This window comes from Rhipicephalus microplus, chromosome 4 (genome assembly GCF_043290135.1).
Source record: "Rhipicephalus microplus isolate Deutch F79 chromosome 4, USDA_Rmic, whole genome shotgun sequence".
Taxonomy (NCBI): domain Eukaryota; kingdom Metazoa; phylum Arthropoda; class Arachnida; order Ixodida; family Ixodidae; genus Rhipicephalus; species Rhipicephalus microplus.
Genome location: NC_134703.1, coordinates 73,437,778 through 73,463,570, shown reverse-complemented (window position 1 = coordinate 73,463,570; position 25,793 = coordinate 73,437,778). Strand labels below are relative to the sequence as shown.

Sequence of the window (25,793 nt, the reverse complement as noted above, 5' to 3'; positions counted from 1 at the left end):
ATCAAGAAAGTTTCAGGATGAAAGCTAAAAAAAAAACTACAGATTGATAACATTATGAGGTTATTATGTATAATACAGTGCCCTCAGGCATAACACCAAGTTATCATTCCGTGGTAGATGCAATGATTTCAAGCAGGATATGTGGAACTGGTTTAGCATTGCTATCTTAATTATATAATTATTGTAAATGACTGCTGAATCGCCTATATTTTACCATTATGTTGAATTGTTTGTTGTTACTGCTTTTAGCCAGAAATGCTGTTGCTCTTGTCAATGCCAACACAGCCATAACCAGGGAATCTTGGGTCGGGCACTAAAGCTGTCGCAGCCATCGTCTGGTCCAGTGTCAATTGCTCATTACTGTTCTACGCATGTGTAGGTGGAGAGTGGATATGTAAAGCCATGTTGCTGGACGGACACAAGAGGACCGTGCGCTGCGTAGCGTGGTCTCCGTGCGGCAGCCGCCTCGCCTCGGCCAGCTTTGACGGCACTGTTTGTATATGGCGGATCGATGAGGAATCGCGCACATGGGAAAGTGTGGCCACTCTGGAGGGACACGAGAGTGAAGTGAAGGCTGTCGCATGGTCCCCCTCGGGACGCCACCTGGCCACGTGCGGCCGAGACAAGACTGTCTGGATATGGGACGGTGAGTTATTGGATAACTGACTGCAGTCACAAGTGGTCTGAGAGACTGTATAACTAGGGCTACGGGTTTTCTGAGATTTTTTTTATTCAGGGGGTGTTTTCCAGAGTTTACTTGTTGTTAACCTCCAATTCTCCAAAATTCAGTGTTTAATTATTGCATTAGCAGTTGGTGCAATTTCTTCCTATTAATTTCATTTCCAATGACATGCGGTGCATTGTTGCTGAAAGCCCTGTTTTTCTATCCTTTCATTTTTTTCCTCACTGCCTGCTCGTTTACCCTGCTAATAAGGATGTTGATGTGCACTGCCACAGACTGGCCTAAGTGTACTGCTGAGAGGGGCAGCAGATGGTCAAGCTGCTTTTCAGCTTCTTGTGCCAGCTTCCTCATGATCCTGATGAAAAATGAAGTACACATTATTATTATTATTATTACTCTGAAATCTTAGTTGAAATTATATCTGAACACCAATACATGCGAACACACTAAGCATGTTTTAAATGCCTGGAAAGTTTGAATGGGCTAACACATATGTATATTTATACAAGAACAAATACTTGAATACAAAACACCTACGTTTGTTTGGATCACAACCTTACGGCTTTTTGTAATACACGTGTGCATACTTTTCGAAGTTGCTGCAGCTCATGGAGGTGCGCTACCATCAAGGGATAATCGTCAGTTTTGAAAATGCCCTTTTAAAATGGCAACTTATCGGATAAATTCGAATTGTCAAAAATGTTACTGGTGAGTGTTTATCGCATTATTTTGGATCTATCCAAAAATGCGGACCTCACTGTAGCACGGTGCCAAACATATGAACAAAGGAACAGAGTAGAAAAAAAGCACCGGCCTTCAAATTATCTTTATTTTGCTGAAAGAAAGAAATGCGTATGTGCCGCAAAAATTTTTAAAACATTGTCAAATTAAATCTTTTTTAGCACATGCTCTTTGTTTTTCCATAACCCAGCCAAGCGGTAACAAACAGTCGTGACAGTTGCAGTGTCACAGTTCGAGTATGATCATTTGACCGGGTTGTTGTGCAATCGTGTACACATGCTAAAAGTGCTCTGACTTGATGATATCTTTATTAGGCTTGCACATGTAGTTCTCTTAGCGTATATAATTTACTTTTCTGCAAAATAAAGATAAATTTTGAAATCAAGGATATTTTTCTACTCTGTCCCTTTTTTTTCTATATTGACATGCTGCATTGTACACCATCATGAATCAAAATCAACTCGGCCAAGCTTTTACTCTTGTATAGATAATCAAGACAATGCATCATTGTCAATCATGACAAGCAGTCAATCACTATTGTCAATCATGGCTATTCTGATGGGCTATGCCACTTCTCGCTATCACTTCGTTTGGCTACAGTCACCGTTTTGCGTAGTGGCAGACAATGCAGCTGACCAGAGACTAGCAATTTTGTGATTATAATAAGTGACACCAGTTTACGCTATTGCTATGCTAAAGTATCAGTTATCAGTTTCTCTCAGTGATATGCGTTGAACTTATGCATATTCTTGCGAATTGCAACAGTATCACAAAATCACATTCCAGCGAGTGGTCCCTTTAATGTTAACACATAACAATCAAATCATATTCATTGACATATGAGTGAGTCATGTTGATGCGAATCTGTAGCGATGTGATTCTGTTTGATGACACCTGAAGGAAACTGGCCAGATTTCAAATTTTCGTAAGGAAACCTATAAAAACATCGCATGCCAAGCTATGCCTTGTGAGCAGAGAGCAATTTCGTTGCTTTATCTTGTTGTTGCCAGGTAACGGTGCGTGCTCACTGAGCCACCACTGCCCAATGCAGTTATCTGCTTGCTAAGACGAAAGGTGTTCAATAACATGTTGGGGAGCCCAGCAGTGCCCTTATGCTTAGTTGGAACATGGGAAAGGCCCTGTTTCAGCTGCCCTGTCTCATAGAAAAATGTATAAGTATTTGTAGGCCTAGTTGAATTGCTGCATATGTCTGAAGATGACTTGCAAAATGTGGATGGCATATTGAAAGCAAGCAGTTACAGAACGGCCAGTGTAGTCAAAAGTGGTAAAGCGTATCTTTATTTGGTATGTGAGAGCTGACTACTGTTATAAGCGAGCTTGTCCGGCCTACATACTGCTCACACAAAAGCAGTGAGTGAGCAGGTCCTCGTGATCATTGTTGTGCTGTGACTCATCAGATCTGGGCAATACAGTGTGTACAGCGAAACCCTGTTAATTCGGACTTCGCGGGACTGGAGAGAATGTCTGAATTAACTGAGTACGAATTATCGTGAGTATGAAAAAAACACTTGAAAAATGTCTCCTACACCATCAGACTTCTATTTCTTAAAAAAAGTATGTGATCGCAGTTTGCTTCACAGACGTAATGTGCGACGAAGTTACAATTTTGCGAATTTCCTACAGGTGGCTAAGTCCGTGCACACTGTTCGAGGAAAGCATGCATATGTCCTCCAAATGGCCAAGGCATGTGCAGCCTCCGTCATTGTGTGGCATGGATGCTCGTCAGCATCACTTACGTCCTCGTCAACCAATTCCCTTTCGCTGTCCAAGACTTCGGCGACAATATCGCTGTCGTTCACTGTGCCGGCCACGGCAACATCGCTGTCAATTGTGAAGTAATCGCCCAGGGGTACATCAGCTGGCATAATGTTCACATAGCAGCCACCTTGCTCTCCGCCGGTTTCTTCATCGGCCACCACACCTGGATCAGCAGTGTTGTGCACGAAGCCGCAATGCCTAAAGTAGTTTGCGACTACTTCAGGCAGTGTGTTGTTCCACACGTATGTCAGCATGTGGATAGCGCTTAGCAGGCTTACTTTGTACTGCTTGCCTGACTTTATGCAGAGCAACATCCGCTCGAGTACCTGCCGTCGATAGCGGCTTTTCATGAACTGTATGATTTCCTGGTCCATCGGCTGCAGGGAAGTCATTGTGTTCGAAGGCAGGAATAGCAGCTCAATGTTCTCGAGCCCAGACACCTTCGTGCGCGCACTACAGTTGTCTGGCACGAACAACACCTTTCCGAGCCTTGGCCGCAAAGCGGTGGGCGAGCTGACACAGCCAGACTTGAAAGAGTTCGGCAGTCATCTAAGCCTTTTTTTTTGAACCGGTAGTCGACAGGCAGCTGCTTAATATTCTTAAAACATCTTGGCTTCGCAGCCTTCCCGATCACCAGCTGCGGCAGCCACTCTGTGCCGGTCATGTTAGCAGCTAGAGGAACTGTCATGTGCTCTTTACTTCACTTTCCACCGACGCATGCGTCCCCCTTAAATGCGATTGTTTTGTCAGGCAGAGCCTTATAGAACAGCGCTGTCTCATCGGCATTGAAAATGCTGCCTCATCGCAAAAACGCTGCCTCATCGGCTTATAGAATAGCGCTGCCTCATCGGCGTTGAAAATGTTGCACAGCTCGTACGTAGTGTTGTGCCACCGACAGGTTCCTCGTTCGGCAGCACGTCTCACGAGATCGAGCCCTGTTTCGACGAACTGTCTCCCCCCCCCCTCCCAGCGCCGCCCTCTGTGCAGGAGAACCGTGCAGTCCGGAAATAACGTCGTTTCCTCCGCCGGGCCACTTTGCAGTTCCGGGTATGGCTACATCTCCCCCTCCGAGCCCGAGAACTGATCCGAAAGAATGGACCAAGGACGCTATTTAAGGCCGAGCCGGCCCCATGTTAGAAGATTTTGCCCCAGCCGACGTTGTCGTGCTGGCCGGCTCTGTAAAACGACAACCTGCTTCAGTAAACGCTATTTTGTTGCTGTTTTTCAAACGGATTGCCTCCCTGTTTCACCTTCGGGCTAAGGCTTCAGCGAAGTCCGCTCGACGGCTCGCCGCTCTCCGCAACCGCTACCGTCGTGACAGAGCAAAATTCCTAACAGTGGTGGCAGCGGTGGGATACGCTACCCCTGTCCTCAACGTTTTGCTGCCCTGGGACCCGCTACGCCGACTTCTACGGCTGGAAAGTTGGAGCGGATCTTGGCAGGCCCGAGGACACCCACGACACCACTCGACGGCAACGACCAGATGGCCGAAGTCACCCGCTCTAGTTGGGTGAGTGCCTGACGTTCGTCTTTTGTCGTCAGACCCTGTTAGCACAGAGTAGCCAAGTATGTTCTTTTAGATCTTTAGGTGGCTAGTGCTTGGCTGGTTCTCGACTTGCTTCACGTCGAAGAATATAGCTTCTGAGACAAAGCTATTTCAGAAAGGAACGTGCACGAGTTGCGGTACACAATGGAGAAGCTCAGAGTGAGGGACCTTCTCGATGTTTGTGAGCAGCTGGGTGTTTCTGTTGCTAGGACGAGCCGCAAGGGAAATATTCTTGATGTCATGAGAGCGGAAGGAATAACTGAAGAGGAGGTGGAAGAGGCTATGGAGACAATTAAAGAAAAACAGCGGGAGGCTGAGGAGCGTCAAAAACGCGAACGCGAGGAGGCTGAGGAGCGTCAAAAACGCGAACGCGAGGAGGCTGAGGAGCGTCGAAAACGCGAAGGCGAGGAGGCTGAGGAGCGAAAAAGGCGAGAAGAGCGTCAACATGCTCTTAGAATGAAAGAGCTGGAACTTGAGCAACTTCGCATAACATCGGCGCAGTCTAGTTCGCTATCCGTGGCAGACGAAATGCCAAGACAGAAAATCCAAGATTTGATTCTGCCGTTTAGGACGGGTGGAGACATCGCGCTTTTTTTAGTGAACTTTGAGCGCACGTGCGAGAAAATTGGGATAAATGAGGGTGTCTGGTCCCAGAAGCTTCTGTCAGTCATTCCGGGAGAGGCCGCGGAAGTAATCGCACGGTTGTCTAAAGAAGACTCTGACGACTACGCTAAGGTCAAGGCGGCCCTCCTTCGTAAGTACCGCTTGTCTGCCGAGGCATTTCGGCAGCGATTTCGGCAAGCAAAAAGGGGCAGTGAATCATGCACAGAGTTCGTGTACCAGCTTAAGTCTAATTTGAAAGAATGGCTTAGAAGTGCGGATGCTTACGGTAACCACGACAGGGTGATTGATTGTGTGGCCCTCGAGCAATTCTATCGTGTGTTGCCTGAAGATGCCAGACTCTGGCTTCAGGACAGAATGAAGGGAACAGACATTGACAAAGCTGCTGAGCTAGCTGATGAGTATTATACGCGAAGGAATTTCCAGTTGGATCGCGATGATACAAAAGAGAAGAGGGACTCCTCAAGGCGGCTTGCTGCTCAAAATGCAGCACAAAAGATGGCTCCGCCGCGTAACGAATTCAGTCAGGGAGCGACTAACAATGAAAGGGAAAGGAGAAAGCCAGGAGAGGCACCTGAGTCGACAGCAAGTGCGAGGGAACGCGTCGACACCGCTCGAGCTTTTGAATCAAAACGACCAATTGTATGCTACAATTGTAAAAAGGAGGGTCATATCTCATCTAGCTGTAAGCAAAAGTTTGTTTTTGCTGGCATTCGCGAGTCGGACGAGAACTTGAAGTTACTCGAGCCTTACATGCGCGAAATTGTGGTCAACGGAAAGAAATGCCGGGCACTCCGTGATTCAGCTGCGACGATGGACGTAGCACACCCATCTTGCATCTCCCCTGGCGACTATACTGGCGAATGCGCCTGGATCAGACAGGTTGCAGAAGAGCAAAGTGCCTGTTTGCCAATTGCTGCGGTTGTTCTAGAGGGAAGTTTTGGAAAATTGCGCACTGAGGCGGCCGTGAGCCCTAATTTGCCCCAAGATTTTCCGTACCTTTTTTCCAACAAATCAGAGCAGCTCCTTAAAGAAAAGGGCCAGTCATTTTCATCTCCCCTCGCGTGCATGGCACTCACGCGATCTCGGTCCCGCGCTCTCGCGGGGAGACTTGAGGTCTCGGTTTCGAACGAGGAGGCGGACGAGCGTGAGGCAACTCCCCAGGGAGACTCGGGCCAAGAGGCGACTAGTGTATCACCGGACATCGAAGACAGTAGGGCTCCGGATACGGTAATGGCTGCCGAACGCGACGAGCCTGTGGAGGTGGATGAAAGCAGAGCGCTTCAGGAGAGCGTTCAGTCGTCCCTGCTTGGTCCAACATCCACTTGTTGGGAAGAGCTCAGTAAAGTAGACAGAAACACACTCGTCACTGCACAGGCAAGTGATGATACCATTAAGAATCTGCAGCATAACGGGAAAGAAGGAGTAGCCCGAAAGAACATCTCTTTCTACACGAAGGCAGGGCTCATGTATCGAAAGTATCGGGACGCTGAGGGTAGAACGTTCGACCAGCTTCTAGTGCCAGAGAAGTACCGACGACAGTTTTTAGAACTGGCGCACGGAAATGCCTGGGCGGGCCACCTTGGCATCAAGAAAACAAAGGCGAGGCTCGCACAGGATTTCTATTGGCCTGGATGCTGGAAAGATGTAGAAAACTTCGTACGATCGTGCGACACGTGTCAGAGAGTAGGCAAATCTACTGACAAACGGAAGTCCCCGATGAGATTAGTGCCTGTTATCACAGAGCCGTTCCGGAGGCTCGTAATTGATATTGTTGGCCCCCTTCCAGAGTCCCGTTCCGGTTGTCGCTACATTTTAACTGTTTTGTGCGTGGGAACGAAATTTCCCGAAGCGGTTCCGCTAAAAGAGCTCACCTCTCCCTGCATTGTGGACGCACTTTTGTCCATTTTTGCCCGCGTTGGCTTTCCAGCCGAGATTCAGAGTGACAATGGGAGCGTATTTACCAGTTGTCTCACAACAGCGTTTTTTGAACGCTGTGGAATAAAAATAATCCACAGCTCTATAGGACATCCACAGTCTAACCCCGTGGAGAGGATGCATGCTGTACTCAAGCGAGTTCTGAGAGCTCTTTGCTTTGAACATAACAAAGATTGGGAGGCATGCATACCCGCGGCACTGTTCGCCATACGGTCCGCTCCCCAAGAGACAACGGGATTCAGTCCCGCCGAGCTTGTCTATGGAAGAAACTTAAGATCTCCATTTCGGCTATTGAGAGACTCGTGGGAAGGATATGAAGAAGACCCACGCGTAGTCAGCTACGTTTTAGATCTGTTGGAAAGACTATCTAAAACCAGAGAGCTAGTTGAGGAAAACATGAAGGCGGCTCAGAGTTTAGCGAAGACTTACTACGATAAGTTGTCCCGGAAGCGCACGTTCAACATCGGCGACCAGGTAATGCTGCTACGACAGTGTAAAAAGAACAAAATGGACATGCAGTGGGAAGGGCCAGCTAAAGTAATGTCCAAGCTTTCAGACACAAACTACGAGGTAAAACTGGGCCGAAAGAAAGGTAAGGTTTACCACAGTAATTTAATGAAGCCTTACATCCAGCGCCATGCCGTGGTTAACATGACACTGAATGCGGCGAACGAAGTGGAGACCGACCTTTTAAGTTTTCCACGTGAGAGCGACGCGCCAGCTAACAGGCTCGTACAGCTTATTGCCGAAGAGCAAAGTCTCACGGAGAGTCAGCGTGATGATCTCACGAAAGTAGTTAGAGACTACGCAGACGTGTTTTGCGACAAACCAGGGAAAACCTCTTTGGTAGAGCATGATATTCAGTTATCAAGTGAAGAACCGATCTCTAGCAAGGCTTACCGCGTATCGCCGAGGCAAAGAGAGATCATGGAAGCCGAGATCCGCCGCATGTGTGACTTGGGGGTCATCATTCCAGGTGAAAGCGATTACACCTCCCCACTCATACTAGTCGAGGTTCCGGGAAAAGACCCTAGGCCATGCGTGGACTACCGCCGGCTAAATAAGATCACTTTAGATCAGACGTATCCGATACCTAATATCGAGGAGAGAGTAGAAACCGTGGCAAAATCCACATATATCTCCCTCTTAGATCTGGTACGGGGATACTGGCAGGTCCCGTTGACGGAGCGAGCCTCTCGTTATGCCGCATTCATTTCCCCATTGGGAACATTTCGCCCTTTAATGCTTGCTTTCGGCTTAAAGAATGCTCCCTACTGCTTCTCAAACCTCATGGATCGGGTGTTGCGGGGTTTAGGATATTTCGCCCTGCCGTATCTCGATGATGTGGCAATATTCTCTGATACGTGGGTCGAGCATGTGACTCACTTGAGGACCGTTCTGGCTCGACTACGTGATGCAGGCCTCACCGTGAGAGCGCAGAAATGCCACTTAGGGTGCGCAAGCGTAAGTTATCTGGGCCACATCGTGGGTCGTGGCCAGCGTAGCCCGTCCGAGCTGAAAGTTGCGGCCGTTTTAGAGTATCGTCGTCCCACCACAAAGTCGGAATTGAGGGCGTTTTTGGGACTGGCGGGGTATTATCAACACTACGTCAAAGGTTACTCAAACCTCGCTAGTCCGCTGACGGACTCTCTCCGCAAAACCGAGCCCACCGTCATTTCGTGGGACACAAGAAAAGAGAATGCTTTCAAGAGCCTCAAGAGCGCCCTCGCAAAACGACCCGTGCTAGCGGCACCGGACTTTTCTCAGAGTTTTATTATTCAGTGTGATGCCAGTGACCGCGGCCTAGGAGCAGTTTTGTGCCAAAAAGACGCCGAAGGGCACGAGCGGCCAGTTTTGTATCTCAGCAGAAAGCTCAGTGTCAGAGAGGAAGCTTACAGCACTTCAGAAAAAGAGTGCGCCTGCCTTGTTTGGGCAATTGGTAAGCTAGCATGTTATGTCTCAGGGTCGAGCTTCATAGTAGAAACTGATCACTGCCCCTTGACTTGGTTGCACAACATGTCGTCTAAAAGCGGTCGGTTACTTAGGTGGAGCCTGACGCTTCAGCACCATAACTTTAGTGTGCGCTATAAGAAAGGCAAGCTGCACACAAATGCAGATGGTCTCAGCAGAGCTTATTGAAGTGCAGCCCAGCTCCCTCATACAAGTTGAGGCACATGCTTCTGGTTTGACGTGTTTCGCAAAATTTTGGCGTCTATTATTTCATTTTGATTTAAACTGTATTAACAATGTCGCATTGCACTAACAGATGTAATTTTGTTTGAAGTGTACTCTGATATGTTACCAGGAAGCCCAGCCTCTACCATTCTGGTAAATTGTTTAAAAAAAAATGCACAGAATTGGTTTTGGGCTGCTTCAGCAGTTTCCGACCCGCTCTTATGGCATTGGGGATGGTTTCGCGTGGCCTTTCTTGGCATCGGGACTGCGCAGTGTAATCACAGCATTCGTGAGGGCCAGCGTTTTGAGGTCTCTAAGGGATACGTTTCTCGTGCTTTTTAAAACGTACAATAGTAGAGACTCAATAGATCTCTTTGCTGCCTTGGTCTGGCGCTATGAGAGACGTTCAGAGGGTGCTTGCTTCCACGAAAGTGGTTTGGCTTTGAGTTCAACTCCGTCGTCCCAGTGATTCCCTGCAGGGCTCTGAAGATCACCACGGAGTGGCTACAGCCTCAACGGTCAACCAGCATTCCTCCTTCCGAGCCGCGCTGACGGCTCAAAACTCCGGATGCATTGTCTGGCGGCGGGGGTGCTGTTGTGCCACCGACATGTTCCTCGTTCGGCAGCACGTCTCACGAGATCGAGCCCTGTTTCGACGAACTGTCTCCCCCCCCCTCCCAGCGCCGCCCTCTGTGCAGGAGAACCGTGCAGTCCGGAAATAACGTCGTTTCCTCCGCCGGGCCACTTTGCAGTTCCGGGTATGGCTACATCTCCCCCTCCGAGCCCGAGAACTGATCCGAAAGAATGGACCAAGGACGCTATTTAAGGCCGAGCCGGCCCCATGTTAGAAGATTTTGCCCCAGCCGACGTTGTCGTGCTGGCCGGCTCTGTAAAACGACAACCTGCTTCAGTAAACGCTATTTTGTTGCTGTTTTTCAAACGGATTGCCTCCCTGTTTCACCTTCGGGCTAAGGCTTCAGCGAAGTCCGCTCGACGGCTCGCCGCTCTCCGCAACCGCTACCGTCGTGACAGAGCAAAATTCCTAACAGTAGAAAGGCGCACGGATAGTCCAAACCACCAGTCCTGCTCAAGACTCTCATCAACCGCACCTATTTCACCCCACACGTTGCGGAACACCAGCACGTGTCGCTTATTGAAGCGATCGAACCAGCCTTCCGAGGCACTGAAGGAGTCGGTGTTCATGGTGACCGCGAACATCTCTGCTTGTGCGCAGATAAGGGGGCCGCTCAAGAGCAAATGCGCATAGCGCAAAACGGCAATCCAGCGGAACAGCGTTTCTTTTAGTTTGGGATGTGCTGCCGTTTGAAGCCTCTTCCTTTGGTCACCAAGCATGTCCCCGTCATACACTTGCATAATTTGCTCTTCGTTCTTCGCGTAAGTGCTCAGCGTGCTTTTCTTCACATTGAACTTTTCCCTCACTTCTTTTCGAAATGCTCCTGCTTGCAACGCCTTCAATATTTTCACCTTCGCAGCCGAATTCTTTGCTTCGTACTTCGCCCTCATCGCTGCGAGAGCTGGGGCATTTGGGACCGCAAGAGACGCAGGGAAGTCATTCCAGCGTCGCTCGCGCGGTGGTCATGCGCGCGCGCACGGAGTGGACAACACAGGCACACACACACAAAAAAAACTGCACAGTGATAGAAACAAAATAAGAACCGGCAAACTTTTCAAAAAACAGCAAACAGTAGGACTGCAGATGGTACTGATCACAGATAAAAAACTTAAAGCACACTAAAGGTGAGCAATTCAACTTAACCGTCACGCAAACGTGTTCGACACACAAGAAAAAAGGAAAGGCAAATCCATGGGTTGCCCGTGTTGCTCGTTGCTGATTACAGTAGCGATGCACTAGCACTGCCTTCCATTTTGGTTGCTTGAACCACCATGTGTGTGTGTGTGTTTTTTTTTTTGGCTGCTTTCGAGATGTACAGCTAATTCTCACCCATGGATGAAGTTTTGAATCTCAGAGGCCGCAATACAATCCCAAAGTTTTTTAGGTGCACCGTCGATTTGGCTGGCAGAATTCGCAGCTGCTTCCCCGTCGTGACTCGACCGTGGTTGGGTGTTCGAATTAACCGAAGTGCGGCCGAATTTGTCCGAATTTATGAAAGTTTTCAGTCATAGAACAATGTACATTTTGGACGGGACCAGACGCCGTGGCCTAATTAACCAAACTTTTTAATTAACAGGGGTTGAATTAATGAGATTTTACTGTATTATGTAAGACAGCAACCAGCACTTCCTTCGAACGAAACTTATGCAAGAGCCCAGTGTCTTTCATTCAACGAAGGCTGCAAGGGCTTCCTCCTTCTGTAAACCTCAGAAGCTGGAAGAGGTTGTTTATGATGAAGCTTTTATGACTAGGGCTGTTCTTTCTCATAACTTTTCTGTCATTTTCAGTATGCCCATCATTCTGCCGAGACAATGGGCCAGGATTGCCTTGTTTGGTAGTAAAACTAATCTGCGGAAGTTATCTGTCAGCATAGTCTGTGGACACAGTGGATATCTCTCTTTATGACAAGCTACTGTGATAAAAAGGAGGGAGGGTGAAAGGCATTTTTGTTTTCTGCTTGTAGAAGTATAGATTCATAAAGTGTGGTCAATTCTTTGCTCTCTGTTTCAGTGATCGACGATTCGGACCAGTACGAGTGTGCATCTATTCAGACATGTCATACCCAGGATGTCAAAACAGTGATCTGGCATCCGACAGAAGATGTGCGTGAGAATAATCGGAACTGTTTTCATCTTTCAGGCCCTATATAAGTGTCTAAACTTGTTAATTTAAAGACCTCCTCTGCTTTGTACCATAGTGTTTCTCCGTAGTCATATGCAACTTTAGAAGGCCCCAGCCACAGAGTTTCAAACAATAATACCTAGAGAGGGATCTGGCACTGTGATCTTGTACCCCCATGGGAATTACGGGAAGTACAAGCTTCAGATTGGATTGTGTTAGCTAGAGATCTGTCTAGGATCTTTTTGTGCAGTTTTGAGTTTTGTCCATGCTCAGTGGGTAGTGGGGTGCAGTGCAAAGCACTGATCCAGTTCTTTTGTTGTTTAGAGAAGCTGAAGACCGCTAGGTCTCTTGATTTGGTGCGATGTTGGAGCTTTACAAGTTGTATTTGACAGTTTAAGCAAAACTTCGTCTGCACATCGCTGTGCATAGATGTAGCGTCCTATGCCAGTGCAAGATATCGCATAGAGTTCATTTTTTTATCATCGTTTCTCATCACAACAGACAAAACGTTAAGTGTTTCTCACTTAATACTATTCTGTTATTTTCATTAATAGATAATGCATACCGGTGTGCATGCTTTTGGCATTCAATAAGCACAGTGACTCCACGTGATCTGTCAAAACAATACATTGCCAGCCACTACAATTTATGTACCATAATCGCAGGAGCTCGTGTCTGCCAGCTATGACAACAGCGTGCGTGTGTATGGCGAGCAGTTGGATGACTGGGAGTGCGCATGTTCATTGTCCAAGCATGAGAACACCGTGTGGTCTGTGTGCTTTGACGGCCGGGGCCACCGCCTCGCCTCTGGCAGCGCTGACGGCAGCGTTCGTATTTGGACGCGACTCCAGAAAGCATCGTCGGGAGATGCTAGCTGGGATTGCGAGGGCACGATTGGCACGCTGCACCCGCGGCCTGTCTACAGTGTCTCTTGGTGAGTAGCTTAAGTTTGAAGGGCTTCAGGTAGTTCTTGCTACGAGACCTGTTGTAATGTCTTAGCGGTCGAGAGCGTGCCTGCGGAGAAGCAATGCGCTGATTTATGGCCATCTTCAGTGCTGTTACCACTCGTAGCACCGAGCAATGCATGTGTCAATATATTTATCACGAAATAAGCAAATATACCATCGAATGTTAGTTATCGAATGTTAGTTAAGCATCGAACTGTTTGTTTAGTGAACTTGTGTCAGAAACAGAACAGTGAAAACGACGGAACGCAAGAAAAAGGTTGGGACACAAGCAACAGTGCTGCTGTTTGTGTAGTATCGTGCTTCGCGTCCACCGCACGAAGAACACAGTGCACAACGCTGAAGCGCTGGCCGACAAGAAGTACGCAGCAGCCAGTAGCCAAGCAGGAACTCTTCTATTATATACAATGCTGCGCATATATAGACAGGGTAGCACCCCCTAAGGGCAAAAATACTTTGCATGAAACCGAAACTAGCAACCATGAACAAAAACTGAAACACACCACAGCTTGTATCCCTCCTTTTTCTTGCGCTCTGTCTATCACCTTGTGTTCTGTCTGGGATGTCGTACCAACATGCCCAAGCATCCTTTTTAGGTGAACTTGTGCCAATGTAAGCAGTGTGCAAACTGCAAAAAATAGGTGGCAAGCACAGTCGTGAAACCTGATCTCGCATGTAAGGTTTGTCAGCATTTTATGTACGCATATCACCGTATATGACAATTCTTAATATTTAATTACTGTTGAACATTCGAATATGTTGAACGGTGTTGAACAAGCAGTCTTATTCTGCAAAACTTTGCTCATGGTGACAACATGATAGCAGGGATAAGACGATGAAGGTAGTGACTGCCCCCCCCCCCTTTCCCGGAAAAAAGAAGAGAACTTTTTTAAAGACAAAGCTGCCGCAATCGTTCTAGTATGGCCATGGTCTGCCGTATCGTAGCCTGTCTGTCCAGAAGGGATACGCGCTCCATCTCCCATCTGGCGCAGGTTCCCAAAACCCACTTTCGCTTCTTCCATTCGCTAGGCTGCGTGTTCAGGGGCTGCAGCTGTGTGTGTAAAACTTCATTGCACAAGGAACTCTTGGCATTTAGTTATGCTCAACATAATCAAAAATTTGGGAGTGCTTTCTCTATAGAGCAAATTGGGGCAAGCGAAGCTCGACATGTGCGGGCCTCAGCTGCCAGTACTTTCCGTTCTTTCTTTGCGTGGGCGCCACGCTAACGGCGCCTGCCAGTTGGCATCGTGTCTAATTGCTCATGTACCAGCCCTGGCATCGCAACCTGAGGTTATGTGTTCATATCCACTAAACATTGAAATACGACTACTCATTTTGATAAAACATCAGATTGTCATATCAAAAATGACTGGTCACTGACAAGCCCCCGATTTATACGGCGTCAAACATTGGAAAACAGTGCATACAAATACGCATATCACTGACGCACCTTTGAGGGTTACAATGTTGTGCACTCAAAGAATCGCTTCGTTCTCGTGCCAGGTTTTTCGTGCATAACAACACTGCTACCAAAATGTGTAAATCGTAAAAAGCTTGGTTAAAAGGGGAAAAAAACCTTTCGGCTTGCGTTGAAAAAAAAAAAAAACTAAGTGCTGCAGGCAAGTAGAATTTATTGTTTGCTACATTGCTTGATCTAAATCTAGTTAGATTTGGATCAAGCTAGGTCAGCAACTTGCGGTCTGCGGAGCAGTACTATTACAGTACACTGTAGTACCATGCGGCCCCTGGCAAGCGCAATGCCACCCCTTCCCCCTGTGGGAATTGAGGCTGGCCCGCTGCCTTTAAGCGGGCTTTCCCGCCTTTTCTGCCGTTCTCATGTCCCGACATGTCTGCCCTCCGTTGCTGTCTGCCGCGCTGAGAGAGCGGAGTGACGTTTAACTCCCTCACCCGGTAGCGGATGTTGACGGTGGCGCCGCGCGCGGGGACTCCCAAGAGAGGTTTTCGCGCGCTGCGTCGGGGGCGGTCAGATACTCTCCGGGACAGCAAACGGTGAGCCACGCTATCTTTTCGTCCGTCGACTCCCGTCAGTCGGGGCTCGTCGGACTTCGCTGACGGCGCCTGGCGCCCAAGGCGAACGCTCACCCGCTGTTGCCCCGCTGCGTACGCACGGCCGAAGGGCGGTACGGTGTCCTAGTGCGTGGCCTCGCTACGCCGACCCGTCTCCCTTCGAAGCCCACGCGAGCGCCTTTGCCCTCGCTCGAGCAACCGGGCCTTTGCTCCGGTGTCTCCGTGGATCGGCTTTACCGCGGAGACGTGCTCGTGGCACCCCTGTGTAGTACTTTGTGCCCGTGGCGTGGATAAGCCTACTTGCTTTCCCGCCGCGCCTATTTGCAACGGGCTGTACTGCGTTTGGTGTTGCCACAATAAAGTGTTGCGACTTGAGCAGTATCGTGTTTCCCGCCACGGCGACGGTTAACGCGTGCCCTGCGGCTCGCTAAGACCGGACCCACGCTGGTGGCCGTACTCCTTCGGGATACGTGTACACCACAATGGCGCCCAACGCGGTATCAAAAGCTCTAGCTTTTGATTGCTCTTAGCGAGTCAGTTCGCCTGCGCGATTCGGGCTCGTCGCAACATGGCTGCTTCGCGGGACTTTTGTCCGCTGTCCCTTTTAGCGGATGCCGCGTTGCACACGGAGGCCATTGCCTCTATGAACGGGAACCCTTCTGCACCCGTCCGTGTCGGCACCCCCTATTGCGGTGACGACACGAGGCGCCTAGCCGCTCCCTTTGGAGATGGCGCGTCGCTTCGGAATGGGCCTCTTGCCCTACCCGAACGTTACGCACAAGCGCCTCCGACTGCTAATGCGCCCTTTGGCATGCATGGCAGTTCGTCGGCACAGCGCTCGCAGTCGGTTCCCTGCGGAATTGACGGGGCCCTCGCCGACTTTTGCCCGCTATCAGCCGTGCAACCGACACTTCGACCGCACGCTGAGCAGGCGCCTGAATTGTCGATGGTAGCCGCACCAAGTGCGCCTTTGGTTCGACAACAGGCAAATCCCACAAGGAGCCTATTTTGCTCTGGGAATGGCGCGCAGGGCGGTGGTCTGTTTGAAACCGCCCCACTGATCGAGCTGGGCGACTGCTCGCCTTCGCTCGACCGCGCCGCTAACGCACCAACGGTTTCCTACGAAGCCGGTGCGACGACGCAGACTTTGCTGCAAAACGCCGTGCAGATGATCCAAGCACTCTCGGGAGCTGTGCAAACGCTTTCGGCTGTTCCGAAAAGCGGTCACCCCGCTGTTATGTTGCCTGTGCCAACCTACAGCGGATACGGTGATCGGCTCACCGCCCGAGATTACCTCGACTCTCTGTCACGTTATCAGAGAGCGATGGGTTTGGATGATAAGGTGGTGCTCGAACGTGTTGTTCCAGCTGCACTGACTGACACGGCGGCGAGATGGTATCGGCTTTCCGGTTACCGTGCAGCAAACCTCGAGGAATTTCGTGCGGTCTTTTTGCGCGAATTCCTACCCGCTGACTACGAAAGTAGGATGCGGCGAGAGCTCGAGCTCCGTACACAAGCTCCTGACGAGTCTTTACAGGAGTATGTACGGGCGATGGATGAACTTATTTCTATCGCTGAGCCCCGAGCCTCGAACGAGGAACGCGTCGAACGGGTGATACGGCAGGCACATCCGACTTTTTCGGCTTACCTGCGCGGCGGCCGCTTCAGTGATTTGGAAGCGTTGGCCGCCGAGGCGAAGCGCATCCAAGGCGACATTCTCGCCGCGCGCGCCTATCGCCCGCCGCCGCCAGCCAGCGACGCCCTTGAGCCGCGCTGCGCTTGGAGAGGGGCCATGACCCTTCCCCAACGGCAACAGCCTCTCGGCGCCGCCTTTGCGGCTGCAACCGGCTGTGCGTGGGAGTTGAGCGATCGCGCTCTTGACCCCTTTACGCATGAAAGGCGGGCAGCCTGCGCTGCTCCACCTGAAACCTCCACACAGGGACGCTTTTCGACCCAACGTAATGTTGGAGGTGCGGCTCGCAGAAACGTATCCTACGATAACGTAGCGAGCCGATCACGACAGCTCGAAGCTGCTCCGTCTGGGAATACAGACCGTGATGGAGTGCGCTGTTACCGCTGCCGTGAAAGAGGGCACATAGCAAGGGAATGTACCGGATCCAGGCCTCCTGCGAGGCAGGGAAACGGGCTTCCGGGTCGTTCGTGAATGCACGACCGACCCAACCTTTGCTTCTTCCCTCTGCGTGCAGGGCAAGCACTTTTCTTGCTGATACGCACGCGCCGTTCATTCCGGTCACCATTGCCGGCCGTGAATTTTCGGCTTTGCTGGACACGGGCGCTAGCGCCTCGTTGTTTGGCGAACAGGTGTTGTCCCACTTGCAGAAGCACTCGGTGCGCTTGCGGGACAGCCGAACGACATTCACCCTTGCGAAAGGCGTGGCCCATTCGGCAGGCGCTGCAAGGTTGACTGTCCGATGGGGAGATCGAATGAGACGCTGTCGTCTTATTCATCTTCCAGGGCTCAATGTTCCAGTGATTCTCGGTCGGGACTTTCTCCTTAAAACCGGTATCGTTGTGGACATTGCGAATGGCGGCTATCGTGATGGCCCATTTTGCCAACTCAAGCCGTTCATCAGCCCGCCGGCGCTTACCGTCGCCTTTGCGGCAGAAGCGTCGGAAACGTGCCCTGCGCAGAGTTCGGGGCCAAGCCCCCGCTCACCGCATTTGCCCTCTCACAGTCCCCTTTGGGAACGAGAGGCGCGGCACGAACCGTGTCGTGCGCCAACTCCGGGGTCGTACCCTGGCGTTCCGCGCTCGTCGGCTCGAAACCCCTGCTTGGATCGACCGGCACGACACGAAGAGGCACTACATCCTTTGGTCGCCTGCGCGACTCAGTTGGATGAAGCACAGAAGGCTCGTCTGTCGACACTGTTATGTCAGTACGACGAGCTCTTCACCGATCAACCTGGCTGCACCGATTTTGTGAGCCATGTGATCGAAACTGGCGACGCGCTTCCTTTGAAGTGTAACCCCAGGCCCGTCAGTCTCGCCAAAAGGCAGATTATCGATGGGTTGCTAGATGACATGCTTGCGGCTGGCATTATTCGCCGCTCGTCTAGCTCCTGGGCGTCTCCAATTGTGCTGGTGCCTAAGAAAGATGGCAGTCATCGCCTGTGCGTAGACTATCGCCGTCTGAATGGAGTGACTCGTAAGGATGCCTATCCGCTCCCCACGATAAACTCCATCGTAGGTAACCTGGGTGATGCACGGTACTTTACCACGCTTGACGCCTCTAAAGGTTATCTACAGGTCCGGATGGGTAACCGTGACCAGTGTAAGACTGCGTTCACGTCCCACAGAGGGTTGTTCGAGTTTACTCGTATGCCCTTTGGTCTTTGCAATGCTCCTGCGACGTTTCAAAGACTCATGGACCGCGTCCTCGGGGAAGCAAAGTGGTCATACTGCATGTGCTACCTCGACGACATCGTGATTTATTCACGAACCTTCGAAGAGCACTTGGCCCATGTTGCCGATGTACTCGAGAGGGTGAGGACCGCCGGGATGACACTTAACCCCGCTAAGGTCCAATTAGCGCAGACCCGTGTTCAGTTGCTCGGGTTTACGCTGGGCGAAGGCTCCATAGAGCCGGATCGGGAGAAACTTCGAGCTATTCTCGAATTTCCCGTGCCCAAGGACGTACGTGGCCTTCGCCGCTTTCTAGGAATGGTCAACTTTTACCGTTCCTTCATTCCGTCCTGTGCCCGACTGCAGGCGCCCTTGAGCAAACTCTTGGGTAAGTCTGCTGAGTGGCAATGGGGACTTGAGCAGCAGGAGGCGTTTTGCCGACTGTCTAACGCCATAGCGGAGACAGCGCAGCTCAAGCTCCCCGACCTGACCAGACCGTTCGTTGTACAGACTGATGCGAGCGATCTGGGTTTAGGAGCCGTTCTCCTACAGGAATACGATGGCGTGTTGCAGCCGTTGGCCTTTGCCAGCCGCTCCTTGGTCTCTGCGGAGAAAAATTATTCCGTGACCGAAAAGGAGTGCCTCGCCATCGTGTTTGCACTGCGGAAGTTTGACGTCTATCTTGATGGGACGAAATTCGTAGTGCAAACGGATCACAGTGCGCTCAGCTGGCTGATGCGGCTCCGTGAGCCTGCCGGCAGGCTGGCGCGCTGGGCTCTCCTGATACAGCACTATGACTTTTCGGTGCAGTATCGAAAGGGGAGCACCAACGTGGTAGCTGACGCGCTATCTCGTGCCCCACTGTCGGCCGAGGACCTTGATCCCGGTGCGACCGCCGCTAGCGGTGCCTTAGCACTTGCAAGCGTCGGGGGCGAAACAGCAGCTTCGCCGCCGTTCGGCGTGAAGGGTGAGTCCCCATGCGGACAAACCTTGGCTGCTAACCAGGTAAGCGGCGCACCGCGAAGCGGCCGAGCGGGGGAGCTCTCCGAAGGCCACGAGGCCGAGAGCGAACCCGTAACGCCGACTCAAGCGGTTGTTGCTGCGGTCCTGAGTGGGCGCGATACCAGACTCCCCCATTTTGGGAGAATGGGCATCGCTTTCAGCAGAGAAGAGCTTCTGAAGGCCCAGCAAAGTGACCCGTTTTGTCGCGAAATATGCGACGGTCTCAGAGAGATGGAGCGCCGTGACGCTGCTTGTCCTGCAGCGGGCGCCGATAACGACTGTCTCGACGAGACGGAGCGCCGTGACGCTGCTTGCCCTGCAGCGGGCGCGAATAGGGGGCTCGAACCAGCGTGTGTCGCTGAGTCCCCGGCGGATTCATATTTGCTGGACCATGACGGGCTCCTGCTGAAGTATATAGCCACTGACGACGAGTCCATAGACCCGTTTAAGGTGGTTATGCCCAAATGTCTGAGAGCCGCACTGTTGCGATCCTCTCACGACGAACCCATGGCCGGTCACCTGAGTGGCTCGAAAGTTTTTGCAAAACTGAGCCGCGTTGTGACTTGGCCCGGCATGAAGCGAGACATTTTTCGCTATTGCCGTTCTTGCCGCGTCTGTCAAACGGTGAAATCAAGGGGTGGCAAACCGCCCGGTCTGATGAAACCGATTGTCAGTGAGCGTCCGTGGCAAGTGGCCACCTGCGATCTAATGGGACCATTTCCCAGAAGTAAGCAGGGGTTCATTCACCTGATGGTAGTCGCTGATCACTTTTCGAAATGGGTGGAACTTTTCCCACTTCGGAAGGTGACAGCGCGAGCGGTGCTTGAGAAGCTGCAGGAAGTGTTTTGCCGGTTCGGCTTCCCGGAAAGGCTCATCACTGACAATGCTTCGTATTTCACCGCTCGGGTGTTTGGTGTCACGTGCCGTTCCCTCGGAATTGATCACTGCACCACTTCACCCTACCATCCCCAGTCCAATTTGACGGAGCGCGTCAATCGTACGCTCAAACCGATGTTGGCGGCCTTTGCCGAAAGTCAAAGGGACTGGGCAGACCATTTGAGTGAGCTCGCGTTCGCTATTCGAACATCCGAGAGTCGCTCAACTGGTTTCTCGCCCGCCTTCTTAAATTTTGGAAGGGAGTTGGCAAATCCGGTGACCAGCGTCACTCAATGCCAGCTCGAGGACGAGGAGGCGCCGGCAGACTGCTCTGCTTACGCGTCGGCACTTCGGGACAGGCTTTGTCGAGCTTTCTGCAAAGCAAGGCAAAGTTTGGCGTCGGCCAGGGCTCAGCAGAAGGCCCAATATGACCGCAAGCATCGCGACCTAGTTTTTGAGGTGGGCGATCTTGTCCTGAAGCGCAACCACGCCCTTAGCGATGCCAGTAAGGGGTTCTCAACCTCGCTCGCTCCTAAGTGGCTTGGTCCGTACCGAGTGGAGAAAGCTTGCACTCCACTCGCGTACTTGCTGAAAGATCCCCATACGGGAAAACTCAGCCGTGCCCATATCGCAGACCTGAAACCCTTTGTATCACGGTCTGACGAGCTCGCGCAAGAGCCCTGCGGCACTTCGCGCCAGCAACGAGGCACACCCGGAGCGGCGGACCGCATTCGGACCCCGCACCGGTATAATCTGAGGAAGCGGTCACCTTTGTGATTTCGCGCCGGACGGCGGACTCCTCCGCAACCGAAGGCCCTCAGTTTACTGTCTAGCCTCAGTATAGGTTAGCTTCTTTACGGCCTTTTCTCGTAAAGAAGTTGACCCCGCCGTGTCTGCTGCCAGTGTTTTTTTTTTCAAGTGTTCATGTGTATTTTATGTTTCTTTTTCTAATATTGAGTGTTATCTGTGTTTTGTGTTTTTTTTTGCCAGATCTTGAGTGTCATTTTGCTCTGTTTTTACTTTTTTTTCTCGCGTTCGTTTCGTCTACCGCGAAGGGAGCTGTGTGTGACCTTGAGTGTCGGTGCTTGCCGGGAGAGAGAGAGAGACGAAGGACGCTTTGCGCCTACGCTCGCGCAGCTGTCGGCGGTGTGTGTGCGTGCGTGCTTCCGTGCGTGTGTAAGTGCGTGACGCTTCGGTGCGAGCCCGCGAAGAGTGCGTCATGGCTTCCCCCCATCGATGCGGACGCTGGAGGTGCTGGGGGTCGTTGACCCACTGACGTCAGACTGTCTGGCTGTGCTCTGCTCTCGGCCGTCGCCGAAGAAGCCACGCTGCCTTTACCACCATGGCTCCTGCGCGAGGCCAGCTGAAAGCAGCTATATGCTGCCGGCCAACGCCGGGGCGCCTCGCAGCCAATTTTGGTTCAGCCTCCGTGACCACTGGAGAGGCCCGGCTTCCTGCAACGTTCCAGCTTCATCATCGAGCCAGAAATGCGGGGGCCTCCGAAGCACAGCCGAGGCAGCGTTCGTCGGACTCGCTGCTTATCAAGACCAGCAACGAGCCATCAGTGAGCCCCCCCCACCCCCCTTCCGGTACCTCTGACCTCGCACTCGGGCATCGCACCCAGCGGACACTGTCACGCCTTTCCGCCCCTCCGCGCACTGGACGCTATCCCCCTTCAGCACCACGAACACTAGTGCCACGTTTCTGTGCTCCCTTCCGCAGTTATTTGTATAGTGTCATGTGTTTATTTTGTTATTTATGTTTTTGTTCCTCACTTGTAATCTTTTTCTTTAGCAGCAGTAACAGGGCTGGACTGAGGTTAGCTGTCGCTCATAGCAGTGTCATTTTAACTGCATGGGTGACGCCCGGCTGCCTTTTGCAGACCGGTAAAGGGCAAATTTAGGAGAGGGGGATGTGGGAATTGAGGCTGGCCCGCTGCCTTTAAGCGGGCTTTCCCGCCTTTTCTGCCGTTCTCATGTCCCGACATGTCTGCCCTCCGTTGCTGTCTGCCGCGCTGAGAGAGCGGAGTGACGTTTAACTCCCTCACCCGGTAGCGGATGTTGACGGTGGCGCCGCGCGCGGGGACTCCCAAGAGAGGTTTTCGCGCGCTGCGTCGGGGGCGGTCAGATACTCTCCGGGACAGCAAACGGTGAGCCACGCTATCTTTTCGTCCGTCGACTCCCGTCAGTCGGGGCTCGTCGGACTTCGCTGACGGCGCCTGGCGCCCAAGGCGAACGCTCACCCGCTGTTGCCCCGCTGCGTACGCACGGCCGAAGGGCGGTACGGTGTCCTAGTGCGTGGCCTCGCTACGCCGACCCGTCTCCCTTCGAAGCCCACGCGAGCGCCTTTGCCCTCGCTCGAGCAACCGGGCCTTTGCTCCGGTGTCTCCGTGGATCGGCTTTACCGCGGAGACGTGCTCGTGGCACCCCTGTGTAGTACTTTGTGCCCGTGGCGTGGATAAGCCTACTTGCTTTCCCGCCGCGCCTATTTGCAACGGGCTGTACTGCGTTTGGTGTTGCCACAATAAAGTGTTGCGACTTGAGCAGTATCGTGTTTCCCGCCACGGCGACGGTTAACGCGTGCCCTGCGGCTCGCTAAGACCGGACCCACGCTGGTGGCCGTACTCCTTCGGGATACGTGTACACCACACCCCTTTTCTTCACTTGTCACTTCCTAAGACTGACATGGCAGTATTGACCTAAAATTTGATTCTCACTTGTAACCTAGGTTTATTTGCAACTGTGTGACATTCGTGCTGAAAATAAACACGATTTTTAATCCAGTTAACTTTTTGTCAGTTCACTAAATTTGTATGCTTTGCCTGTAAAGCACCCCTCCCCCACTCTGTCATCTGGGCTCGTGCTCTGTCGGCTTCATGTGATTTCACCCTCTGCCCCAAAAGACTGCCGACCACCGAGTTTAGAGGATAAGTGAAACATACCATAGTGAAATTTATCCATACTGGATAACGTCACTGTGTATTGTAGCTCTGCCGGTGCTGCAGCAGTGCCAATCTGGGGTATGATGGCGGCTGTTCACATTTAGACATTGCGACTGATCAGTCAGCCCGGACAAATCAACCATTAACTCTGTTACTGTTTGCTTCCCGCTCCTTATCTTTCCCCTCTTTTGCCATTTCGATTCGCAGGTGCCCGCTTACCGGCTTACTAGCCACGGGTTGTGGCGACAACGGAGTTCGCGTGTTTGTCGAAGAGCAGTCTGGCTCGGGAAAGCCTTCTTGGCGGTTAGCATGCCATGAATCGCACGAACAAGACGTCAACAGCGTCGCCTGGAACCCATCCACGCCTGGTCTTCTCGCTTCAGCTGGGGACGAAGGTCGGGTGCGCATATGGAAAATCGAACCGCCGCCATCAAAGGCCGTTCAATAAAATGTTCTGTTAATAAATATCCGTTGTGTTGTGTACATAACTTGTGTGTATTCTCTTCCAGTTCTCCTCAATGCCATTTGGAATAACTGGTTGCACCTAGGCCACACAATGTGCTTGCGCTATGCGCACCTACCTATCGCGAGCTGCAGGCGAGGCGCGCCCTCATAAACTGGACCCATCAAGCTAACTCCTGTCTACATCACCGTCGGTACGCATCCCTAAACATAACCAAGAGCCTTTTGATTGCTATGTTATATTGTAACCTTGTCGTCATACTTTCTATTGCACGGCATTTTCCACCCTTTTCACAATCAAAGTGTGTCTGTTAGTTGAGTGCTCCTAGATAGTTAACAGGGACATCTCGAGTATGGTGAGTGAGGTATGCTAAACATGCCTACAGGTGTGATGGCCACTATGTTAGCTTTGTTTGCCGCATGGCAGCTTCAAAAAGCCTCCTACAAATGCGCACAACGCTGCCTCCTTTCGAGCGCGCATGGTTTCGGATGTTGACGCCATCGCGTGCTGCTTGTGTGCGCATTGACCTTCATGCTTGTGGCATCTCCAAATATCCTAGCCAGGTGGTGAAATCAGGGACAGTGGTACAACGGGAATGCTCTATTTGTGTACAATTGTCAAGTAATCTGTCCAGAGGCGTAGCAGTGTGAAGGGTCTTGCTTGTAGTTTAGCCGGTGTCTCGCATCACATAGTCATGGAGTGCTTAATACAGAAATAGCCTAGAAATAATTGCAATAATTTACATGAAATCGTAGAAAATGCTTCTGAAAAAAAATGCAGCATCTCCACGGAGTGAACGATAATTAACGGGGCGAAGTTTAGCAGGGTTTTATCAGTAAACCGTGAATCCCTCGTCCATCGGTACCTGCTGAGTGAGTCAGCGAACTAGGCAGTCATGTACGAGCTAGGAGAGACAGACGCCCGGCTTTAGGAGCTTCGCCCCTGAAAACCAACTGAGACACACCACGTAAGAGAGGCATTCACTGCCTCGGCAAGCACGGGAATCACCGGGTTCTCCGTGCTACGCACTTCCCCAAGTTTCACATAAGTGGAGCTGCATTGAGTACAGGATTTGAAACTACACCAAGACCTACACGAGAACATTAGCTCAGAATTTTTTTTATTTTCATTTCATCTACAATCCATTGCATACATCATGCTGTTTGGTTACACCTGGCCCTTGTGCCAATAAATAATGCATTATAATCAATATCCAAAAACCTTTGGCAGGCTGTCACCAAGACGTCAACCGAGAACAACAATCCCGATTTGTGGCTTCTAATTGCTACAGAGGTGGCACCACTTACCCAGGGAGCATGCCATGATGGCACTGAGGTGTCTTGCATCCGGACGTTAATGGGTTAGTGGCACGTGAGTACAACAGCACAGATGGTCAACGTGCCTCCCTTCATTATTTGCGTAGTCTGTGGCTGTTCTGTCTTTCTCGTTACGATATTTTTTAGCGAATACCATTAAGGAGCTTGTTTCACAGAAATTTCGTAGGTATCGATGTCACCATCGATTGTGAGAGGGAAAGTGGCGTTGTCCACGAGCTAAAAGTGAAAAAAATCACAGCTTGTTCACGGAGTGAATGATGATGAGTGGAGTGAAGCTCGGAGGGTTTTATCGGTAAACCGTGAATCGCTCGGCCGTCCATCCGCACCTGCTGAGTGAGTATCGAACTAGGAGCTCACATACGAGATGGGAGGGACAGACCCACGGCTCTAGGAGTTTAGCTCCTAAAAAAGGTGTAATTAAAGAGAAATAAAAATGAGAGTGAAAATCTAACCCAGGCCTTTTGCATGGTAAACAGGCGTTTTATCAGAGACCGCGTCATTATTGAAGCCGCTTTAAGAATACAGCTATATTGAATGACATGTAGTTGCAGAAGTCTCTTTAAAGGAGTACTTACATCAAA

At 51.1% G+C, this 25,793-nt stretch overlaps 1 protein-coding gene across 2 annotated transcripts in view; it reads left to right on the top strand.

Annotated features, from left to right (window-relative positions):
- Ciao1 (cytosolic iron-sulfur assembly component 1) overlaps positions 1-23,879 on the top strand; it is a 32,393-nt gene extending 8,514 nt beyond the window's left edge. For both annotated transcript variants that reach the window (XM_037423121.2, XM_037423122.2), the window contains exons 2-5: positions 380-646; positions 12,127-12,218; positions 12,903-13,171; positions 23,620-23,879. In XM_037423121.2, the coding sequence (XP_037279018.2) occupies positions 380-646; positions 12,127-12,218; positions 12,903-13,171; positions 23,620-23,860 (869 nt within the window). In that variant the 3' untranslated portion in view covers positions 23,861-23,879. The remainder of the gene's footprint in view (positions 1-379; positions 647-12,126; positions 12,219-12,902; positions 13,172-23,619) is intronic.
- The last annotated feature ends 1,914 nt before the right edge of the window (positions 23,880-25,793 follow it).